Source organism: Mustela putorius, unplaced genomic scaffold (genome assembly GCF_011764305.1).
Source record: "Mustela putorius furo isolate JIRA1106 unplaced genomic scaffold, ASM1176430v1.1 tig00000842_pilon_pilon_pilon, whole genome shotgun sequence".
NCBI lineage: Eukaryota > Metazoa > Chordata > Mammalia > Carnivora > Mustelidae > Mustela > Mustela putorius.
The window spans coordinates 1790183-1805077 of record NW_025421493.1 but is presented as its reverse complement, the minus strand read 5'-3'; the positions used below and the strand labels follow the sequence as shown (position 1 = coordinate 1805077).

General features: G+C 48.3%; 1 protein-coding gene across 3 annotated transcripts in view; it reads left to right on the top strand.

The window, feature by feature from the left end:
• Positions 1–11865: 11865 nt before the first annotated feature.
• Positions 11866–14895, top strand: part of PCDH19 (protocadherin 19) — a 143431-nt gene continuing 140401 nt past the window's right edge. For all 3 annotated transcript variants that reach the window (XM_004777178.3, XM_004777177.3, XM_004777179.3), the window contains exon 1: positions 11866–14012. In XM_004777178.3, the coding sequence (XP_004777235.1) occupies positions 11866–14012 (2147 nt within the window). The remainder of the gene's footprint in view (positions 14013–14895) is intronic.

The following is a 14895-nucleotide window of genomic DNA, read 5'->3' as shown; positions in this document are numbered from 1 at the left end:
TCTGTCACAAACAGATAAACCTCTATCTAACAAACTCCACTTATGCTTGTTATCTGGAATCTTCTTCAGGTATATCCTGCCTTCTTCTTTCCTGAAACATTTTGGAACTCCATGAATTCCCTGGACACAATCCAAGGAAAACACTCAATCACATCCAACATTCCATTATTGATACCAGCTTCCACTGATTTCCATTACCTCGGGTCTCAGTGTTGCTGCCCATTCTCAGCAACTCTAAGTCCTGAACTCACTCTGTTTATATAATTCTGGTATATGTTGTACTGGAATTGGATTTGTGTAAAAATTAGAGGAAGGTAGAGGAAGCTATCCTAATATGTCATTTCCAAGTAAACCACAAATTATAAAAATGTGATTTAGTTATTAATCTGTTCAAAAAACTTTGATGACACCACTGAACTCCAGCATAAAATTCTAAATATTTGTTCTAGTAACCAAGGCTTTGCACCATAGTATCTACCTACATTTCAACATTGACTGCCATTACTCCACTATACAAAGCTTTTGTGAGATCTAAGGGTAGAGGCTTTCTCTTTGTTACTAGCAGCCTGGCACTTTGAATTGTTATCTGGCACATTGTGGTATTCAGTAAATGTAAGAGGTAAAAATCACCGAGTTCTTTGTATTAAACATGTACAACATAAAGTGCTTTAAGATATCAACTCACTTTATAGGTATCATCTTAGGTAATTCTCCAACTTTATTAAATAGATATTATATTAATTTGTCCAAGTTCAATCAACAAGGATAATGGTAAAACCAGGACTTGAACCCAGATCCATTTAGCGTCAGAGCTTATGCCATTAAAAACTACACCACATCGGGGCGCCTGGGTGGCTCAGTGGGTTAAGCCTCTGCCTTCGGCTCTGGTCATGGTCTCAGGGTCCTGGGATTGAGCCCCGCATTGGGCTCTCTGCTTCCCTTCCTCTCTCTGCCTGCCTCTCTGCCTACTTGTGATCTCTCTCTCTGTCGAATAGGTAAATAAAATCTTAAAAAAAAAAAAGAAAACTTCACCACATCATTTCAATGTTGTTTGTAGAATAAATACTCAAGCCAAACTACAAGAGTAGTATTGTTTCCCTAAAGCAATGAAGTCAATGCAGTTTATGTGCCTCTACAAACACCCTTTCTCTCACCTGAAAGACTTGCCTACAGCTTTTAGGTGCTCAGTCATCCTTTGGACTTAGTCTATACTAGTGACGAGCACTGCTTCTCTCATACCTGATAAGTGCTTCCTTGTATTTGTAGTTCTCCGTTTATATCCACAACTAGACTCTAAGCCTGGGAGGGCAAAATTCACATCTTAACACTGCTATTGAGTCTCAGTCTCAAGTATCAAGTGTAGGCCTTTAGATCCATTAAGTAATATTTCCTGAGGGTGATGGCTTAAATGGGGACAAAAAATAAACCAAAGTTAGGTTCATTTTTAATTACAATTGGTAAGAAACCTACATTACATAAGTGTGTATTCAAACATAAAACCCTTTCATGTGCAAATATTAGTTACTGGGATGAGAAATCGAAGGAGCAAGGAAGAAATAGTCATCATCATAACCGTCATCCTTACAAGTAAATTTGCTTCCAAGGTTGAATTATCTTGTTATGTCTGCCATCTATTTCAGACTGATCTATTGGAAGTTCCAGAAATCAGAAATTAGTTGCCTAGACTGGATATAGTTACCTTGCATCTATGGAGTAATTTACATTTATAAAACTGTTTTATGATAATTATAATGTTCACTGGAGATCAAACAAGGCTGAACAGGAAACCGGGGAGGACCTTCAGAGGCATCCTGATGACCAGGAACTGCCTCTGGTAGGAAATCTTTGGTTAAATTCTATGCAGATCTCTTTTTCTCAAGAGAGGATCCGATTTCATTGAGCTCCATGTTCCAAAGCTGTTCATAAACACTGCTGTTCTGGATCTGTGACAGCTATTTATTTCTCATGGAAAAGGGAACTAAATTAAGCATCTTTATTTTACTCTCCTTGGCTAGAAAAGTATAATTCTATATTGGAATGGATTAATGGTCCACTAAGTAATATTTAGAGCCCTGAGTTATAAAGGAAGGGAGGCCCATGTGTGAATCTTCTGTAATGTACAAGATGTAAAATCCAGAGTTGTGAATTCTCTTTTGACTCTTGTAGGTGATTACCTTTGCTAGGATTTTGATCTGGTGGTTTCATAGACCATGAGATCAAGTATGGTGCTCTATTAAAAAAAAAAAATATATATATATATGAAATGACATAATTATCTATTCTCTTCACATTGGAAACAGGGGTCTATAGAAGATGTCTTCATATACACTGACATTAAAGAAAGACTATCTAATTCCCCCGCCCCCCCAATAGCCCTGATCTCTGCTATGGAGCATGCAATTTGATTACCTTGCTAGTGTTCATTTATATTGCATGACTAACAAAATTATTAATAGCTATAAAATTATTCAGGTCCTTAAAGATGCAGTCACTATGCTTCTTTCAATGGTCTCTCATAGCAGCAAATTCTAGGCTGATTAAAATTGGTCATCAATTTTCATTTTAAATATGTTTCCGTTGATTTACTTAAGCCCACTCTTGCTCTCCTGAAATGACATCAAGCATCAGAAGGGCTTTACTGTCTCTCCCACCACATCCTCCATGGCTGGAAGAAAGAAGGCCCAGCTTTTCTTATTTCTCATCTTTGGGCTGAGTCTGTCTTTTTCACTTTACCTTTTCTTTCTGAATGACCCTGCTCTTGACCCGAAGCATGCAATCTGAGAGCTGGATGGGAGTGGAGTGTGGGGAGGATGTTCTGGAGCTCAGCAGATCCCAAGAGCACAATGGCTTACCACCCCTCCTGTGATTGTTGCCAAAATGCCTTCCTGTTTTCAAAAGTGTCTTGTCCCCTGCTCCTTTGTTTTGCTTTGCTAGGAGACTGCAGTTCTGATTTTGCTAGGAACCAAATCTGTTTCAAGGAAATGCAGCTGTTTGCTTTGGTGGGTGGCTTGAAAGAGAGAATTTTTCTACCCTCTCTCCCCAACCTCCTTCCCACCCCACCCTCATGTGAACTCTGCTGGCTGGCTCATCATCTCACAAAGCATTGATTTCAGAAGCTGACTATTTGCTTTTGATTGTTTGGCTGGGGCTGCAATGAAATCATTGATGGATCTCATTTTGAGCTATCATCCTCTCTACTCTTTTTGGTCAGTCTTCCAGAACTGATTGCCTGCTCCCCCAAATGAAACTGCACAGTCAGACAGCGAGGCTTTCTCAAGTTCCACCTTTTACCAGGTCAGAGAACACACAGAGCTACATGGGCCTCAAGCTGGGCCTGCTCCTCTCTAAGACTGTTAGTTCTCTTACGGACCCATCATTAGCCACCAGACTTAATTTGATCACTGCTGCCTAGGCTGTTACCCCCGAGCAGATATTTCTTGGTACCGATGTCGCTGCACTTTGTGATCTTTTCTAACAGAGACCAATGAGACTCAGCCCAGCTGGTGTCTTCTGTGATACAGGACACTCTCTTTTCCTACTCTTCCTAATTCCCAGCTTTCGGGAGAAAGGTCATTGGTTCTCTATGGCTATTCTGGCTCCAGCTGCAGGCAACAAGACACAAATTAATATGCTTTTAACTCCCCATGTCCACTGATAGGCACTGATAGGCAAACTGTTGGACCCCAAATCCGGATGCTTTCCCAGGTGGCAAGCCATTGTTTCCTTCTCATTCAAAAAAGGTGCATAACTTCTCTGCTGCTAAAATGATTTTTCTGTCACTTCTGCTTTATCTGTCCCCTTTGTGGTGCTCTCTCTGCCTGCTTTTGGGATCTCCCTCTTTCGGTTTACTCTCCACTGCCCCAGGGCCTGTCAACCTGAACAAATAGTATGCATTATGCTGTTAGTGGCATACGTGACATGCCTTTGTTTCTTACACTGCTAGCCCAGGTAATGTAACTGTGTCTGTCAAACTGGCAGTTCTTCATGTTTATTAGTTTTGTCTCTTTTTAAAGTTGACATTAACCAACTAGTAAGTTTCCTAGTTCAGTGAAAGATCAGAGCAGCTGGAACTCCCAGGGAGCTACACATGGCCTCTCCTGAGTTATGGGAGAAGTTTTAGAGGAACCAAGAATAAGCTTAGGGCTAGCTTGGTTACCTAGAACTAAAGAGTATACAATAGGTATGGTGTCCTCACTGAGATCATCTTTGGCCTAAGATAGCTAGAGAAGCCCAGGAAGTTGGGTCCTCAGATTGACTTTTGTGTTCCTCCTCTTACTTGTTCTTTGGCTATTATTGTCTATTCGAATTTAAATGCAACAAGGTGTTAGAGCACAGAGTTCATACACTCCCTCCAGCTCCATCACGATATATCTCTAAGTCTTGAAAAATCTGGTTTGTTTTTACAGTCCTGTGGACATCTCCAAAAAGAACTCAGCTTCCAGTAAGACAGATAACAACATAGATTTTTTTTTCCCCAATTTGGAAAGCTGATCTTCAAGACCTATACAGTAGGGCTGATATTTGGGTCAGAGGTCTGTCAGCACCTGCAGAAAGCCCTTCCTTCCAGTGATACTTATGCCTCTTTTTCTGCCTGTTTTGCTTCAACCATTCCAGAAATAGCAGAAGAGACTGTGAGAGAAGTCTAGTCTGAGAGTCAAAAGCCAAGCCCCTGTCTGGAGCTCTAAACTTAGGGAGTTACACATGGTACAGGGTTCCTAGGACCTACCTACTAGGTTGCAGCTAGAGTTTGGGGGTAACAGTGCAAAAAATTTGGCTTGCCTGGGCGCCTGGGTGGCTCAGTGGGTTAAGCCTTTGTTTCGGCTCAGGTCATGATCTCAGGGTCCTGGGATCGAGTCCCGCGTCGGGCTCTCTGCTTGGCAGGGAGCCTGCTTTCTCCTCTCTCTCTCTGCCTGCCTATCTACCTACTTATGATCTCTATCTGTCAAATAAATAAATAAAATCTTTAAAAAAAAATTGGCTTGCCCTAAACGAGGGCATCCCTAGTTTGTATATTTCTATTCTCTCTCTTTTTTAGCAATCAGTTCATATTTCAGTTGTTTTTTGAGGTCCCTTATTTGGTGAGAGGTTTTCTTCCCCAAGTTGTCAAGAAGTCTTTTTACTCTAGGGGTATGTGTGGAATGTCATTCTTACCCAACTCCTTGGGATGAGAGAGGCAGCAGTGGGAAGGCTGGGCACAATATAATCAGAGTGCTTTGAAGGGAGAGCTTTCTGTTTTCAAAGGTGGTGGTGGGGAACAATAACAGTTGGTATGAGTTTGCACCTAGGAAGATAGTGTTTGGGATCCACTTGGAGAGAATTCACATGAAAAGGTTGAGGCAATAATGCTGTGAGTCCAAATGGTGCTGTCAAAACATAACAAGTAATCACTGCAGGGTAGTACAGAAGGTGTTAGAGAGTGGTGTCATTTATTGAAATGTCTGCTGATTGAGCTTTTGCTAATTAAATGGTCCCCATGATGTGTGTTTATTTAGGGACAGTTACAAGTTTTGCAGCAGTGGGGGTTTAGCCCTGTGGGAAGTGCCTTTTCGAGACAGGAGGTAAGCATGGAGGGGGCTTGGACATAATTGTTCAGGGATGCTAGCCTTGTCAACATGGGAAGACTGGGAGTGATTAATAGCTTTCTGTCCCCTTTTCACCACTGTTCCTCATGTCTCTGTGTTTCTTGGAAAAGGCAGGCGAATGGGCTGTGGTGGCAAACAATTTTAGCACTTAAGGAGTACTTTCTCTTTGTTTTTCTGCCACAGCTCTCAGGATGTTACTGTTATCCTCTGTGCAGGGTGGGAGTGGGCTTGGGAGGAAGAGGGAAGAAAAAGTGTAAGAGACCTCAAAGACTTTTCTTGGCCCCCTTCCCTAGTTTTCATGGTATTTCGGAAGGGTCAGAAATAGCACCCAGGATGGTGGGAATTGCACCCCACTCTTGCCCTGCATGTCTACATCCCTGACTGATGCTTTTAATACCTTTCTTTGTGACACCTGGGACAGTGTGTGTATGTGTGTGGTGTAGTAGGGTGGGGGGACTAACTAGAAATTGGGCAATCATTTTGGGCAGAAGGGAACAGAATTTTAAGAAGCCACCAACATGATATACCTCATTCTATTTCCTCTTCTAGAAAAATCCATAGTACATGGAATTATATGCTGCTATTAAATTAATCAACTGAAATTTAAAACTTTACAAGGGCAAGGACCACTTAAAAAAATTCTCAGACCCTAACACAATGCTGGGCACACAGCCAGCATTTGTTGATTTCACAAGGGAAGTGGTTAAGTTTTGTGTAGTGAGGTCATCTTGGCAAATCATTGAACTAATCTGAAGCTCTGCTTCCACATCTGCAAAGTCTCTTTACCTCCCAGAGATATTGTAAAGATTAAATAAGATGATCACTTTAATAAGGACACTTTCCAGTTTTGTGCTGTTTCATCCACTGTCATTCTTGATTTTCTCTACTCTAGGCATTATAACCCAAGTAAGGAGACCAGATATGCAGGCTGGAAAAAGCTTGACTTTGGTTATTATTTTTTTTATAAAGCTTTTCTTCCTAAGAGAACTTCATCAGGCATCTGGTCAAATTGGTTGGGTAGACAATGGGATGCCCATGAGATGCAATGAAAGCCAAGCTAGGAGATAATCCACATTTTTGCAGCAAAGGCAAAGGGATGGGATGAGGGGTTGGGGGAGACAGAGAAAATGCAGTAATTTGAAGGTTAATCTCTTTGTAGCTTGAAGCAAACATTTAAAAAACACATCTCAGAAAGCTCCCTTAAACTTGTCAGTGCTACAGTCTTCATATCTTGGTACCTTAATACTTACCACAATAATTTTTACCTTTTTGAACAAAACCTTTTACCCTATCCTTACTAATATCAGAACAATAAGAATTATCTTCACATACTGGCTCAATTTAAATGTAAGGATATACCCATTTTGGTCTTCTTCCATTGCCCTTAAGCACTGTTTCAGTGGTGTGGCTGAAATTTTAAAGATAAAAAAAGTCTTACTAGTTTTGACTCTGGCCTCAGTGACCCAGAGAGCTGGCCCAGGCTGCACAGCCCTGTAGTTTGTATCTAGCACCCCAGTATCTCAGCAAAAGTTGGAGCAAAATACTGAGGACGGTCACTAGATGTCCCTCTTGTGTCTCTAAAGAGGCTGAGGAGGCGGGGCTCCCTTAAGGATTGAAGTAAAGCTAGGACTGAGAGAACTTTCTTTTTGTTTTTACTATCCTCACCCAGAACAGCTCCCCCCGCAATGGTTTTATTAAGTTAATTAATAAATTCCTGATCGTGAAGGTGTTTTCTGCCACTCGTTTAGTTAATAGCATTGTTGGAGTATAATGATCAAGTGTGCCAAGTAGGGGGAAAAAAAAACAACCCACAATCTGGGAGCAAAGGGTGTTAGGATTATCTGTAGCAATAGACTGGGAGGATGGAAGAGCTAATTTTTGGAGGGGAGGTATAACTATCACTTTGAGCTTGGGGGTGATGTGAAAAAAGGAAAGCAAAGGCACACTCTTCTGCCTTCCTTCCATAAAAGTGGTTTCGTATAGCTAGAAGTACTTGGGGTGCTCTGCTTGGAAAGGAGGAGCACCTCGGGTGTGAACAGTGAGCTGGAAGCAGGGAAACTGATGTCATATCCTTAGAGAAGAGCTCTTTGTCTTTGCAAATGCAGAACATGTCTTTACAATGTGATTGCAATTACAAAGGTAATGACATTGTACGTGAATTGAATTCTCCTATTTATCTTTAAAAGACAGCAGAATATAGACATTCTATTAGCACTCCCCAAGGTAAGAGGTCCGCAGCCTTCTTATCTTATTGTGTGCATCTTTACAGATGCCACGGCAATGTTAATCATTTCACCTGAGTAATTCTTCCATTTCTCGTTACCTAGGGGATTGTTAATGGCCGAGACTACCTCTCAGACTCTTTGCTCCCGCTCAATCAAGCCCTGGAGGCGCCAGTTTACTTTTATTGATCAGCGGGTTCCTGACAGCCTTCACCACAAGGAAGCAGCATCATCCTTTTTTAACTTAAAGGGGAACAGATCGCCTTAGAGTTTACAGCTAAAAGCTTCTAAGCATAGCATGCAAACATTTTAGCATGCTGCTAATTGTTCTGTTTAAATAGTCCAAGCAATATTTTAGAAAGCTGCCAAACGCCGAACTCACATCCCGTGATCAGATAGCAAACCCATTTCAAATGCCTTTCTAGGCCTTTTTAATTAGACTAAGATGCACTTCATTCCCACTCTACTTGCTGACATCAAAGGTAAATAACTGTGATAAATCAAATGCAGCCCATCTCTTTGCAGAGCTCTGAGAGGCGCCCACGCTGCCTGCCATGTTTTCATTCTCCTCCACTACTTGCCCATTTTTACAACCGGGTCTGCAGAAAACCGGAGGGCCGCTGGGTTCCCTTGAGCCATAACTCTGCTGTCCACATCTAAATGACCAAAATCAAATGATACTTATTGAAGATGCCCCAATTTTCTCCTTTGCTGTTTTGGCTTGAATTGCATCATAATTCGAAAGAGTGAAGGGATCCCAGCGCCCTCCCCTTGGTTTCAGATGCACGTTCATGGGGTTGTAATATCACTCCTGAAATAATTCCTTTTCTAAGGACGAAGCTGTCTTCTCCTTCACCCCCACCAAAGTAAAGGCTGCTAAACTAGCTCCTCTTGGAAGGAGAAATATGTATTTTTTAAAAGAAGCTCTGTTGCTTTCTGCAAGAAGGTGGCATTTTTTGAGAAAACCTATTGTGTTTCCAAATGCCATTTCCCCTTTCCTTGTTTAATGTTTTTAAAAAGCAAAAGTGAGTCTCATTTTAGGCCCACAAGCTTGGACCAATGTCGCTGTGGCTAATTATGAGTTTGCTCACCCAAGACTCCCAAATATCCGAGACGACTCACTCAGAAGGTAGGTTTACTCTTCCAAGTATTGTGAATTCAGGAGCCGGTCCCCGGCACCCCCAATCTACGATGGAAAAAAAACCCACAAAAAAACAAACAAAAAAACCAACTTGTTCAGCGGGGTGTTTTTGATTCTTCCTGCTGCTGACCTTAATTAAGAGCCACAGAACATAGCAGGGAAGACTCCCCCTCTGTCCTCAGGGCGCCTTAGTCCGGAGGCAAGCTGAATTTGATGTCAGCCCCAGCCCCGCCGGCCTCCCACTTCCCAGCACTGGCACAGGCCGCAGCTGTCACCACCACCGCCTGAGAGGAGCTGGCAGTCCCCTGAGACTGAGGCCCCGCGGGAAGGCTAGGGTGCCCCCACACAAGGGCGCCAGCTCCAGCTGCCGGCCACCTAGGGGACTGCGCGCCTGCTTCCAAGCTCCCGCAGGGCTGGGGGCTCTCCCGGCATGGCGCGGCACAGCGGCGTCCGCTCCACCCGCTCTTCTCCAGCGAACAGTTTATTTATAGGGAGCTAAATTCTCCAACAGGGTGGGGTGAGGGGCTACGCAATTTGTCCAGCCCTCTCCGCGATTCAATCCCTGCGACACGGATCCCATCTGACCAAGAAGGAACAGATAAGAGGGAACCGAACCGGGCCAAAGGCCCTTCTCTGAGAGAATAAGTGCAGCGTTCGCCGGAGAAGGAGGGATGGAGGTGACTGTCCGGGAGGATGGCTGCCGCGGTTCTCAGCTGAGGTGAAGACTCACCGGCCAAGAGCCGGAAGAATGACCACCTCGGGGGCGCTTTCTCCTTTCCTTTTTCCTTCCAGTACCCGAGAAGGAGAGGAGAGGAAGGTAGAGAAGCTGACAGACAAAACCCAGGGTGAAGAGACAAAGAGGGAGGGGGAGGAGGGGTGAAGAGAAAGAATATGAATATGAATATGTGATGAACACATCGAGAGAATCACATCCCCATCTTTTCTGCAGTCTACAAACATGAGAGGCGCGCAGTTCCCGTGGATGCTCAGCCTCATCGCCAGCACACTCCCTCTCCACTCCACCGAGTCCTCTTGCCCCCGCCTGCCCTGCCCGCCAGGCCTCCTCACGCTCCCGCCCCGGCTCCACTGACCCGGGTACCACTCGCTCTCGGCAGTGTGTAAGTTTCCGGCTTGCTCCGCCCCGCCCCGCCCCCGCGCCTTGGCCCCGCCCCAAGCCCGGAGCCCGCTCGCGGCGCGCTGATTGGCCAGCGCCTGGCGTAGCCCCTCTCGGCGGCTCCGGCTCTCTCCAGACTCCACCGCCAGTAGTTTGCGGCATCGGGAGGAGCAGCAGCAGCAATAGCGGCGGTGGAGGGCTCAGGGGGAGACCGACCAGCGGGCGCGGACGGCAGCAAAGCTCCAGCACACCGTGCCGGAGTTGCCCAGAGGGCAGTGGCACTCGCGTCCCTAGCCTGGCGCAGGCCCTTGGCGCGTTGCGCTAGGCGGCATTCCAGCTGAGCGCATTCATCGGCGATTCGAAACCTCCCACCCCTGCACACTCACACTCCACACTCACACTCCCCGCACCACACATTCATTCTTCCTCTCTCACACATTCACACACAGCCTGACAGCAAGCGAGCAAGACAGACCTCCCGAGTGCATGAGCATCCGGGAGGGAGGGAGCCCAAACGCAGCGCGGCCAGCGCCTTGCTGGGAGGATGGAATCAAGACGCTCCGGCAAGTAAACTTTGGCGGCGACATAACTGTCGACCGTGGCAGCTGCCGAGGAGGACCTTAGCGACATTCGACTGAGCTAGGAGGATTTCTTCCCACGGCGGCGGCGGCGGCGGCGGCGGCAGGGCAGCTGCGGCCCTCAGAGCGACATCCCAGCCTAGACCAAGGGAGGAGGTGAAGCCCCGGGTACCCGCGGCAGCGGCCCCACCTTTCCTGGCCGGTACTGTTGTCGCTTTCCCTCCCCTCTTCCCCATTCCCCGCCCCCCACCCCGGGCCATTGGAAAGAACTGGACTTTGATAAATCACCATCGCCCCGTTTTCGCAAACTTGACGTGGAGGCTTGGGCTGCGTTGGTAACTTTGATTTCCAAGACACAAACACCCGCAGTCCAGCTGCTCTGAGGAGGGGACTCTGCGCCCACCTCCAATCCTGGGCAGACGCACCCCCCAAGCCTTCGGAAGCCAACCTTGGCGCGAGGGAGCGCGCTCTTGTCTCAGCAGCCTCCCTGTCTCCCCTCCCCCTTCCTCCGCGGCCACCAGCAGCCATCCGGCTCAGCTGGATACCCGGGAGCCTGCGGCGTTTGACAGCAACTCAGAGTCCCACCTTTGATCATCATTTCTCCCCAACAGACCTTGAAAAGGCCAGCGTGGCCCCCCCGGACCTCGGAGGGCGCGTTCCAGGCGGGTTCTCTCTCTGCAGTGAGCCAGGAGAGCTGGGGGGAGGTCCTTGCGCATGCCAGGTGCACAGACAAGGCGTTCGCCAGCCCCAGTACCGGCGCGCTGCGGTGGGCCGGGCAGTGCCTGAGAGGCTGCACCCCCACGGCCCTCCGGGTCTTTGCCCCAAGTGCGGTCCAGACTCAGCCTTCCGTCAACCAGGCAGCTCAGACGGCGTCCAACCCGCAGCCCTGCGCTGCAGCGGCCAGTCGTGCCTGGCTAACTTTGAAGGGGGAAAACTGAATAGCCGGGCTGGAGGGAGGGGGCTCGGGGCCACGCGGCTCTCCCTTGGCCCCCCGGAACCCCCGGGCCCCCAGCCAACCTCCTCCGAGTCTGCTGCAACCTCAGCATTGGAGCCGGCGCGGGTGCCTTCCCCGCGCCGCAGGGCCGCCCTGGGCGGGACTCCTCCCGCGGCCTCCGGGGCCCCGGGGCGCGCGCAACAGGCGGCCCGAGACTGCGGGAAGCTGGAGCGCCGGCGGCGTCGGCCTCGGAGGGGTGTGGAGAGGCGAGGCCAGGCAGAGCCCCGTGCAGCCATGGAGTCGCTCCTGCTGCCGGTGCTGCTGCTGTTGGCGGTACTGTGGACGCAGGCAGCTGCCCTCATTAACCTCAAATACTCGGTAGAAGAGGAGCAGCGCGCCGGGACGGTGATCGCCAACGTGGCCAAGGACGCGCGCGAGGCGGGCTTTGCTCTGGATCCACGGCAGGCCTCTGCCTTCCGTGTGGTGTCCAACTCAGCTCCGCACCTGGTAGACATTAATCCCAGTTCGGGCCTGCTTGTCACCAAGCAGAAGATTGACCGCGACCTGCTGTGCCGCCAGAGCCCTAAGTGCATCATCTCTCTGGAGGTCATGTCCAGCTCAATGGAGATATGCGTGATTAAGGTGGAGATCAAGGACCTGAACGACAATGCGCCCAGCTTCCCAGCGGCACAGATCGAGCTGGAGATCTCCGAGGCAGCTAGTCCCGGCACGCGCATCCCGCTGGACAGCGCCTATGACCCGGACTCCGGCAGCTTCGGCGTGCAGACGTACGAGCTCACGCCTAATGAGCTGTTTGGCCTGGAGATCAAGACGCGCGGCGATGGCTCACGGTTTGCGGAACTTGTGGTGGAGAAAAGTCTGGATCGCGAGACACAGTCGCATTACAGCTTTCGTATCACCGCACTCGACGGCGGCGACCCACCGCATCTGGGCACTGTTGGCCTCAGCATCAAGGTGACCGATTCCAATGACAACAACCCAGTGTTTGGCGAGTCCACCTATGCAGTGAGCGTGCCAGAAAATTCACCTCCCAATACACCTGTCATCCGCCTCAATGCTAGCGACCCAGACGAAGGCACCAATGGCCAGGTGGTCTACTCCTTCTATGGCTATGTCAATGACCACACACGTGAGCTCTTCCAGATTGACCCACACAGTGGCCTGGTCACAGTCACCGGTGCCCTAGACTACGAAGAGGGTCACGTGTACGAACTGGACGTGCAGGCCAAGGACCTGGGGCCCAACTCCATCCCAGCACACTGCAAGGTGACCGTCAGCGTTCTCGATACCAATGACAACCCGCCGGTCATCAACTTGCTGTCAGTGAACAGTGAGCTGGTGGAGGTAAGCGAGAGCGCCCCCCCGGGCTACGTGATTGCACTGGTGCGGGTGTCTGACCGGGACTCTGGCCTCAATGGGCGCGTGCAATGCCGTTTGCTGGGCAACGTGCCCTTTCGGCTGCAGGAGTATGAGAGCTTCTCCACTATCCTAGTGGACGGACGGTTGGACCGGGAGCAGCATGACCAGTACAACCTCACGATCCAGGCGCGCGACGGCGGTGTGCCCATGCTGCAGAGTGCCAAATCCTTTACAGTTCGCATAACAGACGAGAATGACAACCACCCGCACTTTTCCAAGCCTTACTACCAGGTCATTGTGCAGGAGAACAACACACCTGGCGCCTACCTGCTTTCCGTGTCCGCCCGAGACCCCGACCTGGGTCTCAATGGCAGTGTCTCCTACCAGATTGTGCCGTCGCAGGTGCGGGACATGCCAGTCTTCACCTATGTCTCCATCAACCCCAACTCAGGCGACATCTATGCGCTTCGATCCTTCAACCACGAGCAGACCAAGGCATTCGAATTCAAGGTCCTGGCCAAGGATGGCGGCCTGCCTTCGCTGCAGAGCAACGCCACGGTTCGGGTCATCATCCTCGACGTCAATGATAATACCCCGGTCATTACTGCCCCACCCTTAATCAATGGCACTGCGGAAGTCTACATCCCCCGCAACTCTGGCATAGGGTATCTGGTGACCGTGGTCAAAGCGGACGACTACGACGAGGGTGAGAATGGCCGTGTCACCTATGACATGACCGAGGGTGACCGGGGCTTCTTTGAAATAGATCAGGTCAATGGCGAAGTCAGAACCACTCGCACGTTTGGCGAGAGCTCAAAGGCTTCTTATGAGCTTATTGTGGTGGCCCACGACCACGGCAAGACGTCTCTCTCCGCCTCTGCACTAGTCCTAATCTACCTGTCCCCTGCTCTTGACGCCCAAGAGTCAATGGGCTCGGTGAACTTGTCCCTGATTTTCATTATCGCCCTGGGCTCCATTGCCGGCATCCTCTTTGTCACTATGATCTTTGTAGCAATCAAGTGCAAGCGAGACAACAAAGAGATCCGGACCTACAACTGCAGGTAGAGCCAACTTTTTATCTTTCCTTTGTCTTGGGTGAGTAAGTTGTATCTGTGTCTCTGTGTGAAAATCCCATTGCTTTTGTTTCCTATTTAAATGCATGCTGTGTACACACTGCGCTTGTTTTTGAAGGGGGGAAAGTTTGTGGCAGTCCAAGTTGATCAATTCTTTTGATCTGACAATTTGCTGGAAGACAATCATTCACTGTTTGAGTGGTGGATTCTGTCACATAATGATGATGAGCAGGAAAGCAATTATCATTTTAAAATTTGTGCAGCTGTCTCCATGAAGTTATGGCAGGAAAAAATGAGAGAGAGAGAGAGAGAAAGTCAATTTTCAGCAGAACCACCAACACCCAAGACCCACAACTTGATTTCAGGGCCACAGTGCTTTGGGGACAGATACTGAAAGGAGAGGGAGTGCTGGTACTCGCCCAGTCTTGTAGGTAAACTGAAGAGAGCCTGTGAGTGGGTGTCTAAGGTAGGAAACAGTTGAGGGAAGAGAAAACAGGAATGTGTGGGAACACAGGTGATTAGTATTTTTTTTTTAAAGTGCGTTCTTGTCTTGTTTTCATCCATTACCCAAACATCTGGTTATGTAAGGTGAAATTCTACCCGTCATTCATATTTTCACATATCTAGTTGATTGATGAGGTAGAGACCAAACATCTCAATGAGGGATAGGACTTCGCCTCCCAGATGTTGCAGTAAAAATAGCAATCTTCTGGAGCTGATGGTATTTTTCTGTAATGTGGGATTCAGCTGTGGCATTAAGATCTGGTCCCTACCAGTGGATGTCACTACGGGTTATTGTGTTTCAGTTTCTCCTGGAGTATATGCAGGGTGCATGTGTATGTGGGGAGGGGTGGTGGGATTGAAAGACCCG